The 17,346-nt window shown below is 39.2% G+C and overlaps 1 gene segment (V, D, J or C); it reads left to right on the top strand.

The window, feature by feature from the left end:
* The first annotated feature begins 2,648 nt into the window (after window positions 1-2,648).
* On the top strand, window positions 2,649-3,097 carry LOC121438606. The segment is given in 2 exon segments: window positions 2,649-2,694; window positions 2,769-3,097. Coding segments are annotated over 2 exon segments (375 nt in total).
* The last annotated feature ends 14,249 nt before the right edge of the window (window positions 3,098-17,346 follow it).

Here is a 17,346-nt window from a genome sequence, read left to right as displayed (position 1 = left end):
TTTCTTCTGTGCTGAGTTTCATGATTAATGCAGACATTCATGACTACCCAAAATGTTGAAAATGAATGTTTGAGTACACAATCTCAGATGAGTTGTTTAACCTCCCACCTAAAGCACAATGATCATCACAAAGAGGCACTGGAAAGAATGTAAGATCCAGAATATAGGGCAGAAACTCATGGAATTCTAATTAATACTTGACTTGACCATTGCACATATGAACTAACAGTCACTATTGTTTCCAGCATAAGACATGAACAAATGCAGACAAACACAAAGGCAGACTGAGAGCCTGTGAAATTGCTGAGCATGTAAAGGTGTATACTGGCAGTCTTGACAATACTATTTTGATTGCTTGCAACCACATTGTAGAATTCAAAAATTTAATTTCTTAAATTACTCCAGGGGTAAATGTATCAACCTTGGTGCATGTGTGCACTGCTCTCATCATTAAATAAACTGCAATAATATTTTAAAATATTACAACATGATTGAGAAGGACTCATGAAGGCCCACATAAAGGTGGCAGTCTTTTTGCTTTTCAAGAATGATGAGGAAATTATAATTACTTCTCTTTGTATGGCTTCTGTAGGTTCTCTATGTATTTGTGAATGATACTACCTCTATGTGTTCATATTGTGTATTCATATAGCACTGATTGGACTCACTGTGTTAAGGAAGAAAAGAGGTCAGGAATATGGGAAAGAGATTAATTGGAAGGTCCCAAGTTAAGCCAGAGGAACATACTTGTGGTAGATTTGATCATAATACATAGCATGCATCAATAATTAAGAATAAGAAAAGTCATCTTGAAAACTGTAACTATTTTAATATATGTTTAGAATTTTCACTCAAAATGATATTGTAAACTGTGTATATTTCCTGAAAATCTTTTATTTCTTGACCTGCCTGTTTTTCCACTTATTATGCTAGACAGTTTCTTTTAAACATTTTTATGTATTGGCATATATAAATGTTTTGTCACAAAATCTAAAAACTAATAATGAAATACTCTTATAATGTCTACATTTCTAAGTGGGTCTTTAACTAATATAGCTATCTATAGTTGCATTGAATTTCCTGAGAGTGTTGCCATTTCTTTATTCCCTTTAGATAAAATATTTCTGTTGTATTGCATATATAAACACATTTTCTTCCTAAAATCAACTGTTTACAATTATATTTGTTTCTATAATTCAGTTATTAGAGAAAGTGATGTAATAAACTTTGATATACAAATGTTTTTATGGTATGTTAAGTTTTGATCATTTATGTCAGTTTTTATTTATTTTGTATTTAACAAGGTGCAAAGGCAAATATAAATTGTATATATCTGAAAGGAGGCTACAAATTCTGCAAATTTAGCAGGTTTTGTAATTACTAATGGCCATCATCTTCATAATCACAATCACCTGATAAATCAGTCTGATAATTTTGTGTCAAGGCGTGATGTGGGAGTCTTCTGTTTTGTGTTGATTTCATTGGTTAAATAAAGAAACTGCCTTGGCCCTTTTATAGGACAGAAAATTAGGTAGGCAGAGTAAACAGAACAGAATGCTGGGAGAAAGAAGCTGAGTCAGTCAGTCGCTGTGATTCTCCCACCCGACACAGACGCAGGTTAAGATCTTACTGGTAAGCCACCACCTTGTGGTAGTACACAGATTATTAGAAATGGGTTAATCTAGATGTGGGAGCTAGCCAGTAAGAGGCTAGAGCTAATGGGCTAAGCAGTGTTTAAAAGAATACAGTTTCCATGTAATTATTTCGGGTAAAGCTAGCCGGGTGGCAGGACGCAGCTCCACCGCTCATACTACAAAGGCAAGTAACTGTTTCAGGCCTGAATCAATTGAGATCTTAGGCCCTGATGTTATTTATAGAAGGTCTGCACAGTTCTCAGGGAAGAAGTGTGAGATCATTTCCCCAGAAAGGATTAGGATTTGAACCTCAACATCTTGGAATTCTAATGTTACTACTTGACTTGATCATTGCACACATGAGCTAACAGTCACTATAGTTTCCAGCACAAGACATGGACAAATCCAGCCAACCGCAAAGACAGACTGAAACCTGTGAAATTGCTGAGCATGTAAAGGTGTCTACTGGTAGCCTTAACAATACTATTTTGATTGCATGCAGCTACATTGTAAAATACAAAAATTTAATTTCTTAAATTGCCCCAGGGGTAAATACATCCCCCTTGGTGCATGTGTGCACTGCTCTCATCATTAAATAAAATACAATATTTTAAAGTATTGCAACATGATGGAGAGGGACTCATGAAGGCAGACAGAAACGTGGAAGACTGTTTGCTTTTCAAGACGGATGAGGAAATTATAATCACTTTTCTTTGTATGGGTTCTGTAGGTTCTCTATGTACTTACAGAGGGTCTGCACAGTGCTCAAGGAAGAAGTATGAGATCATTTTCCCAGAAAAGATTAGAATTTGAACCTCATCATCTTGCTACCTGACCCAGGTGCCCTGTACCTCCTTTTTCTCCAACTGGACTAGGTCTTTATTTAAGAAGTTCCCTGCTCGTGAATATGCAAATCACATGAACGTATGGTGGTTAATACAGGGACACGCACACACCATAACATCATATGATCAGTGTCCTCTCTACAGTCACTGAGCACACAAGGTTCTCACCATGGGATGGAGCTATATTGTCCTCTTCCTATTGGCAGCAGTTACAGGTAACACTCTCCACAATTGCAGATTTCCACACTCTCAGGTGACAATGGCATCCACTTTGCCTTTCTCTCTGCAGGTGTGAACTCACAGATCCAGCTGCTACAGTCTGGGGCTGAGCTGGTGAGGCCTGGGGCTTCAGTGAAGATGTCTTGCAAGGCTTCAGGATACACCTTCACTAGCTACTATATGCACTGGGTGAAGCAGAAGCCTGGGCAGGGACTGGAGTGGATTGGATGGATTGATCCGTCAGATGGTGAAACTAAATATGCTCAGAAGTTCCAGGGCAAGGCCACACTGACTGCAGACAAATCCTCCAGCACAGCCTACATGGAGCTCAGAAGCCTGACATCAGAAGACTCTGCAGTCTATTACTGTGCAAGACACAGTGTTGCAACCACATCCTGAGTGTGTCAGAAAACCCGGAGAAACAGTAAACTGCCCTTAGACTGAGGTGACAGAGAGATTAGCCTGGAGACTTGCTAAGAAATAATCACTAGTAATAGACTGAGCTTCCAAGGTCCCAATGAGGAGCAGAAGGAGGGAGAACATGAGCAAAGAAGTCGGGACCACGAGGGGTGCACCCACCCACTGAGACAGTGGAGCTGATCTATTGGGAGCTCACCAAGGCCAGCTGAACTGTGACTGAAAAAGCATGGGATAAAACTGGACTCTCTGAACATGGCGAACAATGAGGGCTGATGAGATGCAAAGGACAATGGCACGGGGTTTTGATCCTGCTTAATGTGCTGGCTTTGTGGGAGCATAGCCAGTTTGGATATTCACCTTCCTAGATATGGACGGAGGGGGGAGGAACTAGGACTTATCACTGGGCAGAAAACCCTGATGGCTCTTTGGACTGGAGAGAGAGGGGGAAAGGAGTGGGGGGGAGGGGGAGAAGGGTGAGATGAGGGGGAGAAGGGTGGGAGGAGGGGGAAACTTGTTTTTTTTCTCCTTTTCGCAATAAAAAAAATAAAAAAATAAAAAATAAAAAAATAAAAATAAAAAAAGGGGGAGATGTAGGGATAGCCCCAGCCAATCACCTTGCTTGTAGGGCAGGGTCCCCCGAGGATATTTTTTACTTATAAAGATTTGGTTTCTAGCCATAAATAAAGGACATTGAGCCTATAATTCGTGATCCTAGAGAAGCTAAATAAGAAGGTGAACCCAAAGAAAAACATATAGACATCCTCCTGAATAACCTTCATCAGGCGATGAACGGAGACAGAGACCCACATTGGAGCACCGGACAGAAATCTCAAGGTCCAAAGCAGAAGCAGAAGGAGAGAGAGCACAAGCAAGGAACTCAGGACTGTGAGGGGTGCACCCACACACTGAGACAATGGGGATGTTCTATCGGGAACTCACCAAGGCCAGCTGGCCTGGGTCTGAAAAACATGGGATAAAACCAGACTCGCTGAACATAGTGGACAATGAGGACTACTGAGAACTCAAGAACAATGGCAATGGGTTTTTGATCCTACTGCACGTACTGGCTTTGTGGGAGCCTAGGCAGTTTGGATGCTCACCTTACTAGATCTGGATGAAGGTGGGTGGTCCTTGGACTTCCCACAGGGCAGGGAACCCTGATTGCTCTTCGGGCTGATGAGGGAGGGGTTTTTGATTGGGGGAGGGGGGAAATGGGAGGTGGTGGCGGGGAGGAGGCAGAAATCTTTAATAAATAAATAAATAAATATAAAAAAATTAAAAAAAAAAGATTGCGGGCGTGCTCCCCGCTTTCCCTTCTTCTGCTTTCCTGTTCTCCACTGGAACTTCTGGTTCTGTAAGTCTATTTCCCAATTAAAGCTGAAAAAAAAGAAAGAAATAATCACTAGGAGTGTTCCTTTGTCTGTCAAATCAGTCTTTTAGGATTGTTGTCACCTTTTCAAAAGGACTGCTTCGATTGAAGTGATGCTGTTTCAGGATGCCTCAGAGCAGGCCACAACTGGACCAGATGTTTACCAGTCACCACCTCCATTGACATGATTCTTTTTTATAAAGCAAAATAGGACAAACTGTAGCAATACATTATGATATAAACAGCTCTTAAATCTTAGGGACTAGAACTGTTTTTAGAAGCTGGGAATAAGCTATCATCACATCAGTATAACACAAATCAACAGTATTTGGGCAAACAAAATCCCCTTTCATAGTCCAGCTTGATTTCCTACAAACAAGCAATGGCAGTTTGTTTGAAGGGGTTGTTATAGATGTTGGGTTAGGTTCTTTAATCTCTTTTATGAAATCAAATTGTATGTCTTTAGTTATTGATACATTGTGGTCATGAATTTCTTTTGGCAGTAACAATCAAATTTCTTATTCTTTTAGGATTAAGGATAGAACTGAGTGTCAAGCTGTGGAATCCTGAGGGTATAGAATCTGCTACATTGGCAACAAATTAGGCTTCTCCATAGATAGCATTGGTGACAGAATAATAGGATTCCAACCTGGAAATATAAGAGTCCTGGTCCTGTTTATCAGGCAGGAAAATAGTTCGATCTAGAAAACATTATTTTGAGTGAGGTAACCCATAAACAGAAAGACAATTAATCACATGCACTCACTCATAGGTGGTTTTTAAACATAAAGCAAAGAAAGCCAGCCTACAAACCACACTCCCAGATAATTTAGACAACAATGCAGACACTAAGAGAGACTTACATAAGATCTAATCTACATGGGAAGTAGCAAGTAGAAAAACACAAGATCTCCTGAGTAAATTGGGAGCAAGGGGACCTTGAGGGAGAATTGAAGGAGGGTGGGGAGAGGCAGGGATGGGAGCAGAGAAAAATGTAGAGCTCAATAAATACAAATAAAAATGTATTTAAAAAATTTTAAAAATTGGATCATGCATAAATTTTCTTTCTTATATGGGCACCCTATCCATCTGATGCTTTTCTGGGAATCCTCTTTACAATTATAGACTCTAGGAATTGATCATGTTTCTAAAAATAAAAATTATCCTGTTGTGATTGCCTTTCTTAAGACAAGTATATCATGTTTCACCTGAAGAAAATGTAGAACATGTCAGCAAGAGAAAGAGCAATTCTTGATGCTTACCATGATTAGCTGCTGACTAAGCTCAGGAACCTAGGATAGACTTTTTCCTCATACTGAGGTTATGGACTCTTGACAGGAAAAGTGTCAGTAATTCATATGAAACTAGTGGACGGGGATCCAGGCTCTGTCACAGGTAAGCACTCTGAGTTTTCCAAGCCCCTCTCCTCTTCTTGAGGACTGCATGTATAAATGTAAGAAGTGATAGGCTTGAATTTTTTATCAAATTCTCTCCATTACTACATTTCAACTTTATGTCTTCTGTTACTTTGATCAATTAGGTAATTCTATTTCTTACTACTGCACACTAAACTCAGTGTTCAGCCCCTCATATACAGTGAAGGTATGGCTTACTGTGCGGTCAGAATAACTTCATATTCATTTATAGAAACACATCAAAGGAAGAGTTGTCCTCAAGGTTGACTTCTGTGTTAGTGGAAGTGACAGCCAAATATTACTGTGATAAGCAAAGTGAGGTACATCACAGTCAGGCAAACAACACTCCTTGAATTGTGCGAGGAACAGCTTTGAAGCTTTTTTCCAGCAGGAGGCACACAGAACACAGGAACTCAGGGTCAGCCCAGGAGCAGGTGCAGAGACTGGCTAAGGAAGGGTTTATTTCCTTTGGGACCTTGATCTTCCTCCAAATATAACAGTTTCCTTTAGAAACCAACAGCACCAGGGTATGTAAAGAATCTACAATGCATTGAGGGATAGACTTTTTTATCTGAGTGAAAATAAGGAAACAAACTTTCTGCAGTTAACCTAAGAAAAAAGGAAGAAGTGCATGCTTTCCTGGTGGTAACTTTCTCTTTTACTTCATCTTAAAAATACTGTTTGAAAATCTGTCTCTACACAGCTACCTTCACAACATACAACAATATATCTCTCTTTACATACAAAGATATGTCTCCTGCAGTTACCTATTTCAACATTCAGTTGCATCTTTTTCACATGGCTACACATCATTCTTTTATATATTTTTCTCTTCTATATCTCTTTTCTCTACAGCTTCATTTTCCTTGCCTCCACACAGTCACAAATATAAACACAGCTAAACATCTCATTTATGTCTCTCTCACACAATTCAGCACTCTGCACAGTTCCTAGGCACAGCTCCTACATGTAGTAGCAACTATTTCACACAGCTCTCTCACACAGTTGTTCACACACACACACACACACACACACACACTTCACACTTCTGCATTATTCACATTCTCTTCATTCACTCGGAATCACTCATTCACTCTCTCACACTTCTTCCATGCTTCATCTCTCACTCAGCACACACTCTCTTCACTCACATTCTGCAGCAGCTCTCACACAGCTCCACACAATCATCTCTGTCTGTCTCTATGCTGCCACTGCTGCTCCTCAATGCTGCTGTCTCATAGCCAAAAATCTAGACAATATTGTCACATTTTCAGGGCCCAGCCCATTCTCATAGCCCATAATAAGCCATGTAGTTTCTCTTAGGTCAGCAATGTCACACTGACCCATGTTTGTAGCTCTAAATTGGTAAGGGCTCCTGGACAGAAAATAGCATTTAAACTTAAGACTTAACAATAACCATGAATTAGTTTGACCTTGCGTGGTAGGGAGCACATGCAGACTAAAGTTTCTTCAAGCTCTGACCTTAAATCAGCAACAAAGAACACCCAGGAAAATGACTACTTTTTTGTTTCTAGAGGCATCCTAATATTTGCCTCCAGATGCTACCAAACTGCTTTGAATCTGCTCTGATGTCCAAAGCTTACTGTCTGTGGAAAAGGCCGTCTTTGTGACAGAGAACCTATGTAAAAGTCTGAGTACTGTAAAATATCCTAGTATTGTGTCTATCCATCAAAGTTATACAGCCTAAACAGAATTTATCCTCTTGACCTATCACAGCTATATGCATGCCTGGATAAATGTAAAACCCATTTCCAAAGAGTCACAGAAAGAACCCCACAGCTGTTCTTAGGGAAGAAATGAAGGGGCTCATGAGAGAAATTACATACAGGAGCAAATCTTCCATAGCTAGTAACCACATGACCTTTCTGGGGGATCATTTGTCTGGTGCATCAAACTGCTCAACACCTGCTGCATTTTCCCATGACCCCATGCATTAGACTCTGAGGAATCTTGAAGGAATCTGGAGAATTTGTTTTGATGAGAGACAATGCACCAGTGAGATTCTTTGTTTCATTCTTTGGGATTCAGACAGGAGCCCACAGGCAATCTTGGCCCAGTTATTAAATTCCAAAATCATTTCACATCTCACCTGATTAAGTCTTTATAGGTGTGAACCTCAAACCGAGAGAGGATCTGAGCTCTTCTTGATGCCAGTAAATACCTATTTTTGTTCAGTTTTCAATTTTTTATTTGACAGTTTTATAAATAAATGTAATTAACTTTAGTCACCTTGTGATGGAGGAAGGTCATTGGTTAAGTAATAAAGAAACTGCTTGGCCTCATAGGTTAAAACATAGGTGGGAGGAGTAAACAGAACAGAATGCTGGGAGGAAGAGGAAGTGAGCTCTGCTCTCTGGATCAGACGCTATGCTCCCCTCTCCCGGGCACACGCGATGAAGCTCCGACCCAGGATGGATGTAGGCTAGAATCTTCCTGGTAAGCCACCTCGTGGGCTACACAGATTATTAGAAATGGGCTAGTCCAGGTGCGAGAGTTAGCCGAGAAGAGGCTAGATATAATGGGCCAAGCAGTGTTTAAAAGAATACCATTTGTGTGTTGTTATTTTGGAGCATAAGCTAGCCAGGTGGCCGGGGTGCCTGGGACTCAGCCCCACCGCTCCTATTATTACAACCTTGACTCTCACTCTCCTTTCTTTTTCTGCCCCTCTTTTGTAAAAGACATTATTTTCATCAGCATGTCTTATTTTGTGATTCTTTTTATTTGTGAACCACTGAATTTAATTAGAATCTTATGACTGAGTATGGGTGGGTACTTGGATAAATAGACAAAGGGGAAATAATAAGCATAATATACTACATGAAAAATATCTATTTTCAATAAAAGTGAAAATGATAATTGTGGAACAAAACACTTTTAAATCAAATCAAATTAAACTATATTTTTTTCTCTCTTGGAAAAACATCAGGAGTAATTATTTGTATAAAGGCTTGTACTTCCTTCGAACCTTAACTTAAATTGTAACACAGGATCATGGAGAATTTGCTGCTCATCCCGAGGACTTGTTTCCAGTGCCTAGCTCCTACATAGAAGCTCATAACTCTTTGCAACTTTTCTTCCATGGTGTCTAATACCCACTTCTGGCCTTCAAAAGTTCCAAGCATGAACAAGGTGTGCTGATAAATTTGGAACACAAAATAATTTTAAAAGTAAAATAAAATAAGAAACAATTTCCTTTGATAGTCTGGGTTATTGAGCAGAAGCCAAGAATCCCAGCACTCAGGAGGTGTAGTAGGCAAGGAAATTAGCAGGTCAAGGATAGTCTGAGTACACAACTATTTCCAGAGAATGTGGCAGAATTTGGGACCCTGTTTCAATCAGGAACAAAAGGAAACCACGAGGTTCCATTAAATAAGCTGCCCCCATGGTTACTTATGCTGCCCTGGTTAAATTAATAAGGTCACATAAACCATCTGGCTCCCCGGAGATGACATCCTCCTTCTGGTTGTTCATCTTCAGGGACAACTTACCTGATCTGAGAGAAAAATTGATAAAGTCAGGTTGGCAGTGTACACGTGTCCCTAAAATGTCCACCAGTATGTCAACAGACATAGTAAAGAATCAGTTCACACTGATGCTGGGCTCTCTTGTCACTGAGGACACAGCCTTGCATGACTGTGCAGCAGACACAGTGAGCAGGTTTCCTGTGTGCTCAGGAACAAATCCATTTGAGGATTCTCACTACCAGCAGGGATGTTGTAGACAAAGTGTTCACCAGGAAAGAAAATATAGTAGGTTAGGGGAACATCTAGGGTGTGATAAAGATTCCTGATACTCCAAGGTTTCCTGTCCTCAATAACACGAAACAGTAATAACCTTAAATAATTACAATGACCATATAATACTTGTGATGTAGTTACTGTGGCAGGACTCCAAACTTTGTACAGTAAAACTTCTTTGTTAAGTTATATTGCACATATGTATTTAGTCATTATATGAGAGCTTTACTGGAAGGACAAACATCAATTGTATATACATATAAGAAGGCTATAATTTTTCAAACATGAGGTGTCAGACATCTAGTCATTGTCATCATAATATCAGCAGTTGCATCTGTAATTCTATATGTAACTTCTTTCCACTGGCATAATCAAATGTATGATTATGACTTAGGACCTCAGGTCTTGATGTTCCATCTAGTGTTGAGCCCATGCTGCGCTGCTGTAAGGGACCTGGTCTGAAGACATCCAGTGCCCTGTAAAAACCTCAGTTCAGGAGATGAGGAAAAGATGGGAATGACCACTTAATTTGTCCTTCACTGCATTTAGGATTTCATTTCTCATTTTTTTCTGGGTATGTTTTCTTTTGTATAGGAAAGGAATTTACTCAAGTTAGTAAAAACATGCTCTAATATATGATGTTTTGACTTGGGAAAGAGATTTGAAGAAAATATATTAAATCCGAACTCTACCTATTCACACTCAGGACCCTGAAGATAAAGAAGATGAGACATCCTCCTACCTACACCACTTACTGCTCCTTTTACGTGAATTCTGACAATGTTTCATATCATATCGCGATTGCAATGGTTACCTTCATCTCATGGCAGCACTTCAGAACTCACCTGTGATCAGGTTCTTCTCTGTCCTTTCTTGTGTCTAAGGAATGAGAGCCCTTCAGTCTGGTGTGATATCTCAGGTGTATAGATTGCATCTCTCCTAGTATTAAGATTCCCTCCCAGAAAATATCGTTATCTGGTTAGGAACCAGCCCTGATGTTGGATTTGTAGAATTTCAGTTTACTATGGAGAATCCAGAGATTAATGGTGATTTCTCATAAGGGATTCACTTTCTTCCTTTCTTTCCAGACTTAATTGTTAATGACTGGATGATATGGACCTCACGAGATTAAAATCTGCCTCTGGTAGCAGACTTTATGTGCCATCTAAAGGAAAGTTTGGTTGCTCTTCTACTCTGTGCATAAGTTGAATCCCATTACTCACATAATCAGTGTATAACATACTCTCCTCACATGAGTCTCATAATAATATCTACAATTTCAGTCCTGGTGCTTGACAGTTTCTGAAGAATGTATTGATGGTTCTATTTTATCTAACAATTATTCCTTCTCTAGTAATATTCACCACACATATTACTGTGATGAACAGGGAGAGCCAATCATGCCTGCAGCACTGACTGCAAATACACTAAATAGACTCTCAACATGGATATGTCTGAGATCTGTAATTATGAAAGCTATAAAGCAGTTAAGTGAAGTGTGAATGGATGAGTAATTCTGCTCCAAATTTACAGTAATATTTTCTAATTTTTGACCTTGGCAGTATGATTATCATCTAAATTTAAAATATTTGTTGTAATAAATATAGAAATTTTAATTTTTATACCACATAGTCCACATTCTCCTCACATTTTTAGCCTTGAACCCAGAAGTACTTCAAACCCTACTGAAAAAAATCAAGAAAAATTTCTGCTTACACTGTAGCTCATATCACAGACTTAAGACAGAGCATCACACCATTATGCTTTCCACTAGCAAAGCATCTGTAATTCAATCAGTGATCCCAGTTATAAATCAAGTTTTCTCTTAGAATAGGCTGGTGCCTGCTTTTCCAGTCTTCAGGAACCAAAAATCCTTGCTTCTGGCTCTCTGGTTCATTCATCCAAACTTCACAACTTTGCCCCAGTATCATCTATTACAGAGTCTTTTCCTTCTTGAGGAACCTTCCTACTGCCTGCCTTTAATAAGGATAGCTGTGATTAATCTTTGGATTGCATAGAAAGAATGACATTTATATTCCTATTTCTAGTACATAATTAATTATAGATGAAATTCACTGTAACATTAAAACGACCTAGAGAATGAATCAATAGTCAGTGCAGGTCTAATTGTCCATACTACAGTAAGGGTTCAGTGCCTCAGCCTGTGCTCAGCATTGTGTGACTTTTTTCCTTTTTACAGTGCTACTACAACTTATGCTAAGTTGATATTCATGATATGGATGCATCCTGATAGCTTCACCTTCTAAACATTAAATAAGAAGCTGATTTACTAATGTAAATGTGTCGATCATTTTTGATGTAGCTTTCTTTAAAGAAATCAGCAATTCACACAATATTCTTTGCATGTTTTCAACCATATTTATATCACAAAGTCACTGGAAAATGTGTCCAAAGTTAGGCAAACAATTTCCTTTATAAGTTCTAACATATCAATAGTAATGAGAAAAAAGAATACATTATGCTAATATCGCTTAATCTGTGTAGAAAACCCATAGGCCCTGTGTATTGTGACCTCCAGTACCTTCTGTTCTCCTGCTTCCCTCTATAGGTTGCTAGTCATCTGAGATATTTAAAATAACTAGTCATGTTATTACTATTCATGATATAACCAGTTACAGTTTATGATTTCTGTCGATGTTGTTTTCAAGTCCGAAATAGAGGGCAGTATAAAGATAAAGTTACTAATGCTGAATAAATAATAATATCAAATATGGGAAGCAGCAAATTGAAATATTAGTTCAATCATCAAAATATGACTTACTTCCATATAATTATAGACTGTATAAATGACAGCTTGCTGATGTGGGATTCCCCTCGGTTTGCTGTCAATATGTTTTTATTACTATTGGCTAATAAAGAATCTGCTTTGGGATTACTGCAATTCAACATAGAGCAAGGCAGAAATTCCAAGCAGAGATAGAGGAGAAAAGAAGATAGTGTCCGTTAGAGGCCATGTAGCCACCAAGGGAGGAAGATGCAAACTGCCCTGGAAACCTTACCGGTAATCCCCAAGCCTGTGGTCAAATACAAAATAATGGAAATGGGTTAATTCAAGATGTAAAAGATAAGAAGCCAGAACTAATAGGCCAAGCAGTGTTGGTAATTAATGTAGTTTCTGTGTGATTACTTTAGTTCTGAACAGTTGGGAGAAGAACAAGCGGTCCCCACATAGAGCTTGCAAATGGCACATACTCCACCTTCCTGCATTTACACAGTACTTATCAGATGTGCTCTATATGGAGGACCTGGGGACTTCCCATGTTGGTTACTTTCTATGGAGAACAAAGTTGAACTCCCGTGAGGGATCCTCTGTGCCTTGCATCACAGACTTTCTCCTCCTGAGTCTTAAAACCTAAGTCTACCATCAGAGTTGATACCTGGTGAGGGTATGTGACTCTTCTGGCTCCATCCAGTCCTGGGTGAAATGTCAAAGCTGGGAATGTGTTCTCACTGGTGTGCAGCCATGTCCAGAATTATCTCCTCATTCCTGCCATGTGAGTGCCAAATCCCCATAAGGGACAAACTTTCATATTCTCTCTTATTCCAATCTTACTCACAGTTTTAGTCTCCACAAATTTCCTGACCCCGGGTACCTGAAGAACTCTGAACCTGGGTTGTTGCAGACCTCCAAGACTCTCAGTCTGACCTGCTCATTTTCTGGATTTTTACTGAGAACTTCTAGTATGAGTGTAGGTTGAATCCATCAGCCCTCAGGGAAGGGTCTGGAGTGGCTGGCACACATTTGCTGGGATGGTGATAAGTACTGCAACCCATCCCTGAAGATCCAGCTCACAATGTCTAAGAATACCTTCAACAGTCGGGTATTCCTCAATATCGCCAGTGTGAACACTGCAGATAAAGCCATATACTAATGTGCTCTGAGAGCATATTGACACTGCCATAGTTGACAGATGCACATTATATCGGGATGGTTCATAGTTCTATGCCATCCTTCTACATTTCAGGGGGTTGGCAGTAGACACACATGTCTTACTAACATCAGGGGTTTTCTCTTCGCTCTGAGTTTGTTGTAAAAAAAAGATGCCCCTTTTAAAATTGTTCAGAAATAAGAAACTGTCTGATTGCCATTTTGAAGAATAAGTGTGCATAGCTATAGTTAAAAACCAAGGTGTTTTAGAGCTGTGATTCTACTGAGTCTTGTCCTCAAATACCAAGAATAGCAGAATAAAAGTTATTATAACATTTTCCTTCATTATACTACTGATTAACTGGAAGATTGGCATTTCTGGATAAGCACCCATAACTGAGTCATTGGCCAAAGTGAATGCATGGAAATACAAAATGTCCCAGGCTATCACCTCCAAGGTTATTTGCTGCTCTTCACAAACTGATGGTAACATTGTGTTGCCAAAGACAACACTTACATATCTGTTTCAGTACAAATAATTTGCATTGGTCCCTAACCAGAGGCCTTATCTATATTGACTACTGTTTGTTATAGTAGAAGATTCTTGGAATGTTTTCAGGGGAGAATCAACTTATCAACAAAATGTGACCTACAATGGTGCCTGCATGTGAATAATGCTGATGCAATAGAGACCCAGACATTGTAGGGGTAATCAATCATTCTTTGATTGGATATAAATCCCACTCCATAAACACAAACCATGCTAATACTACCAGACTATTCCAGAACCTGAGACAAGATAGGCCATGTGCTTATGGGGAAACTAAATTTTCTGCTAAAGCATTAGTTTTCACCCTGTCAGGATTGACCACTTTGGGTCAAACAGCCCTTTCGCAGGAGTGGAAGAACTTTTTCACAAAGGTCACACATCAGATATCCTAGATGTCAGACATTTACATTATGATTCATAGTGGAAAATTTACAGTTATGAAGTAGCAACAAAATAATTTTTTATTTGGAGGTCATCACAGCATGAGTACCTGGATGAAAGGGTTGCAGTGAAAGAAGGTTGAGTATCATTGTGCTAAAGGTATACAATATTAAAATAATTCCTAATGACATGCCCATATAAGCACATTAATTTGTGGTTAATATGACTATCATTAGAGAAGCTGCTTCTTGCAAAATATGGGAAGTAACATAGATGATCTCAAATGGACAATCGGCATTCTCAGTCATAAATGGAGGGATTTATGAAACCTTTATCCTCAGGACCCAGGGTCTGATGCAGAAGAGAAGGTAGAAAGACTTTAAGAGCCAGAGGTGTTGGATGAGACCATGGATACCGTCTCTTCCTGACACAATAGGACTGATGCACACATGAACTCACTGGACTCTGGAAGTAAGCAAAGGGCTTGCACAGGATCATGCCACATAGGATTCTAGTACAGAGAGGAAGAAATGGAGATGGAATTCCAACCCTAACCTGGAAACTGTTTGCAATTGGTATGTAAATGCAAAGGAAAATTAGGGCACTTCATTGGAATGTCACTGTCTGTATTAAACACACTTCACACTAGGTCTTATACCTAAAACCAACACAAACCTAACACAATGGTATTTTTGTAGATATTCTGTTTCATATAACTTTGTTTTTGTTTTTTTATTCTTTTATTTATTTTTATTTTTTAATTTATTTATTTATTAAAGATTTCTGTCTCTTCCCCGCCACCGCCTCCCATTTCCCTCCCCCTCCCCAAGTCAAGTCCCCCTTCCTCATCAGCCCAAAGAGCAATCAGGGTTCCCAGCACTGTGGGAAGTTCAAGAACCACCCACTTCCATCCAGATCTAGTAAGGTTAGCATCCAAACTGCCTAGACTCCCACAAAAGCCAGAACGTGCAATAGGATCAAAAACCCATTGCCATTGTTCTTGAGTTCTCAGTAGTCCTCATTGTCCGCTATGTTCAGTGAGTCCGGTTTTATCCCAGGCTTTTTCAGATCCAGGCCAGCTGGCCTTGGTGAGTTCCGATAGAACATCCCCCCACCCTCACCCATATATATATATATATATATATATATATATATATATATATATATATATAATGGTTCACTAATTTCTTGAACCTGGTAGTTGTACAGCTTTCAATCGCTGAGTCTATAGCAAGTACATCCAAATTTCTAAAAATCAATACCATGACTTCCCATGAATAAGAGAATGCTGAATATGGAAAAACTAGATCCAAAGAGAAAAGAAAGATGCCTGAGAACACAGCCAGCATTTACACCTAAAAAAATGCACTGCAAAGGAACAAATGATTGCTTTTAATCTTCACATACAACTCTACAGCTCTCCATAATACAAATGCATAATTAGAAACAGATGGAATCACAGTCCAAATGACTCTAAATTCTGGTCATTTCTAAAGTATGAAAATATTTTCATTTGAAAACTTATCTGTAACTACCACATTTTTTCCTCTTCATGGTCTTGTGAGTTTTCTGTTCCAAGTGCAGCTGCATGAGTGGGGAAAGTGCAGTTTAGAGCAGTTGTAAATCCATTCCATCACTTGTCCTATATGGACATCACTTATCTTCATCACAAATGGTCACTGCTAAAGCTAGATCTAACTGCCCTTAGAAAAAGACTGGCTCATGGAGACATCATTCATCCTTGAATACCTACATTTCACCACCAGGTATATTAGAAAGAAGAGAAAGTGGAGTCCTCGTGAGAGATCTGTGTGAGAACTTACAGAGCCCATTACCAGAACCAGCAGAGGGCATTGTGGATCCACCAGTTCTCTAGCTAAGAATGTTGTACAGTTTCCAGTTGATATTTGTTGAGATCTCTCTGAATTTCATTACCAGTATCATAACATTCAGAGACCATGGTCTGATTGACTGTAAGATCTCAATGTTACAACATTGGAGAGGTTATTTATTAAATGAAATCCATTGTGATGTCACCAAGGTCCAGAATAGATTCCTGCTGCTGTTGGATAAGATTCTAGTTTACAAAAGACTTACCAGTAACATTTAAGGATGTTAGAGGTCTAGGATGCTATGCAACATTTTGGGGAAAGTGTCTCAGGAGTTCACAGCTGATATCAAAGATATGCATAGTCCCGCTGAATATTGTTATGGAATGGGGAGCAGCCCCCAAAGCTCTGTGCCAGTGACTGATGGGAGAAGGATGATCAATGCAACTTCTGAGCATCACAAATATGGTTGTTTCTAAGTTAATTCACATGACCCTTGAAGCCTTAAAGTATGCTTCACTTTAACATGGATGTGGTGACTAGATTTTCGATCATATGGAAGAGCTCTCTCAATAGAGAAACTAGGAGGAAGCAGGGAATGCCTCTCCCCAGACAGGTTTAACTCTTGAACCTCATCCTCCCATTGACTAATATAGTAATACTTTACCTTTTCTCTCTGAAAAAGAACCGGGTCTTGATATAAGAAATACCAGTTTTTATGATTATATAGACTACAGATTTTGTGATTGTAAATACAGGAATAGTTGTACAACCTACAGTATCACATTAATCCTCATTTGTTCACAGTCCCTGAGCATATAGGTTCTTAGTGGATTGAATTCATACTATCCTCTACCTGGTGGCAGCAGCTATAGATAAGTGTACTACTAGTAACAGGGTTGATGGGAGCCAGAGACTGAAGTAATTGGAGCATCTTTTCTACATGCAATGTCCACTCCTAAGTTCAGCTTCAGCTCTCTTGAGTTAGACTGAGGAGTCCAGGAGATTCAATAAAGTTTTCCTAAAAGGACTTTGAC

The sequence above is a fragment of the Microtus oregoni genome, unplaced genomic scaffold, assembly GCF_018167655.1.
Source record: "Microtus oregoni isolate MIOR12 unplaced genomic scaffold, Mior012 000056F_ref0000123, whole genome shotgun sequence".
Classification (NCBI taxonomy): domain Eukaryota; kingdom Metazoa; phylum Chordata; class Mammalia; order Rodentia; family Cricetidae; genus Microtus; species Microtus oregoni.
Note: the sequence above shows the minus strand (reverse complement) of the source record. Positions and strands in the feature narration are given on the sequence as shown.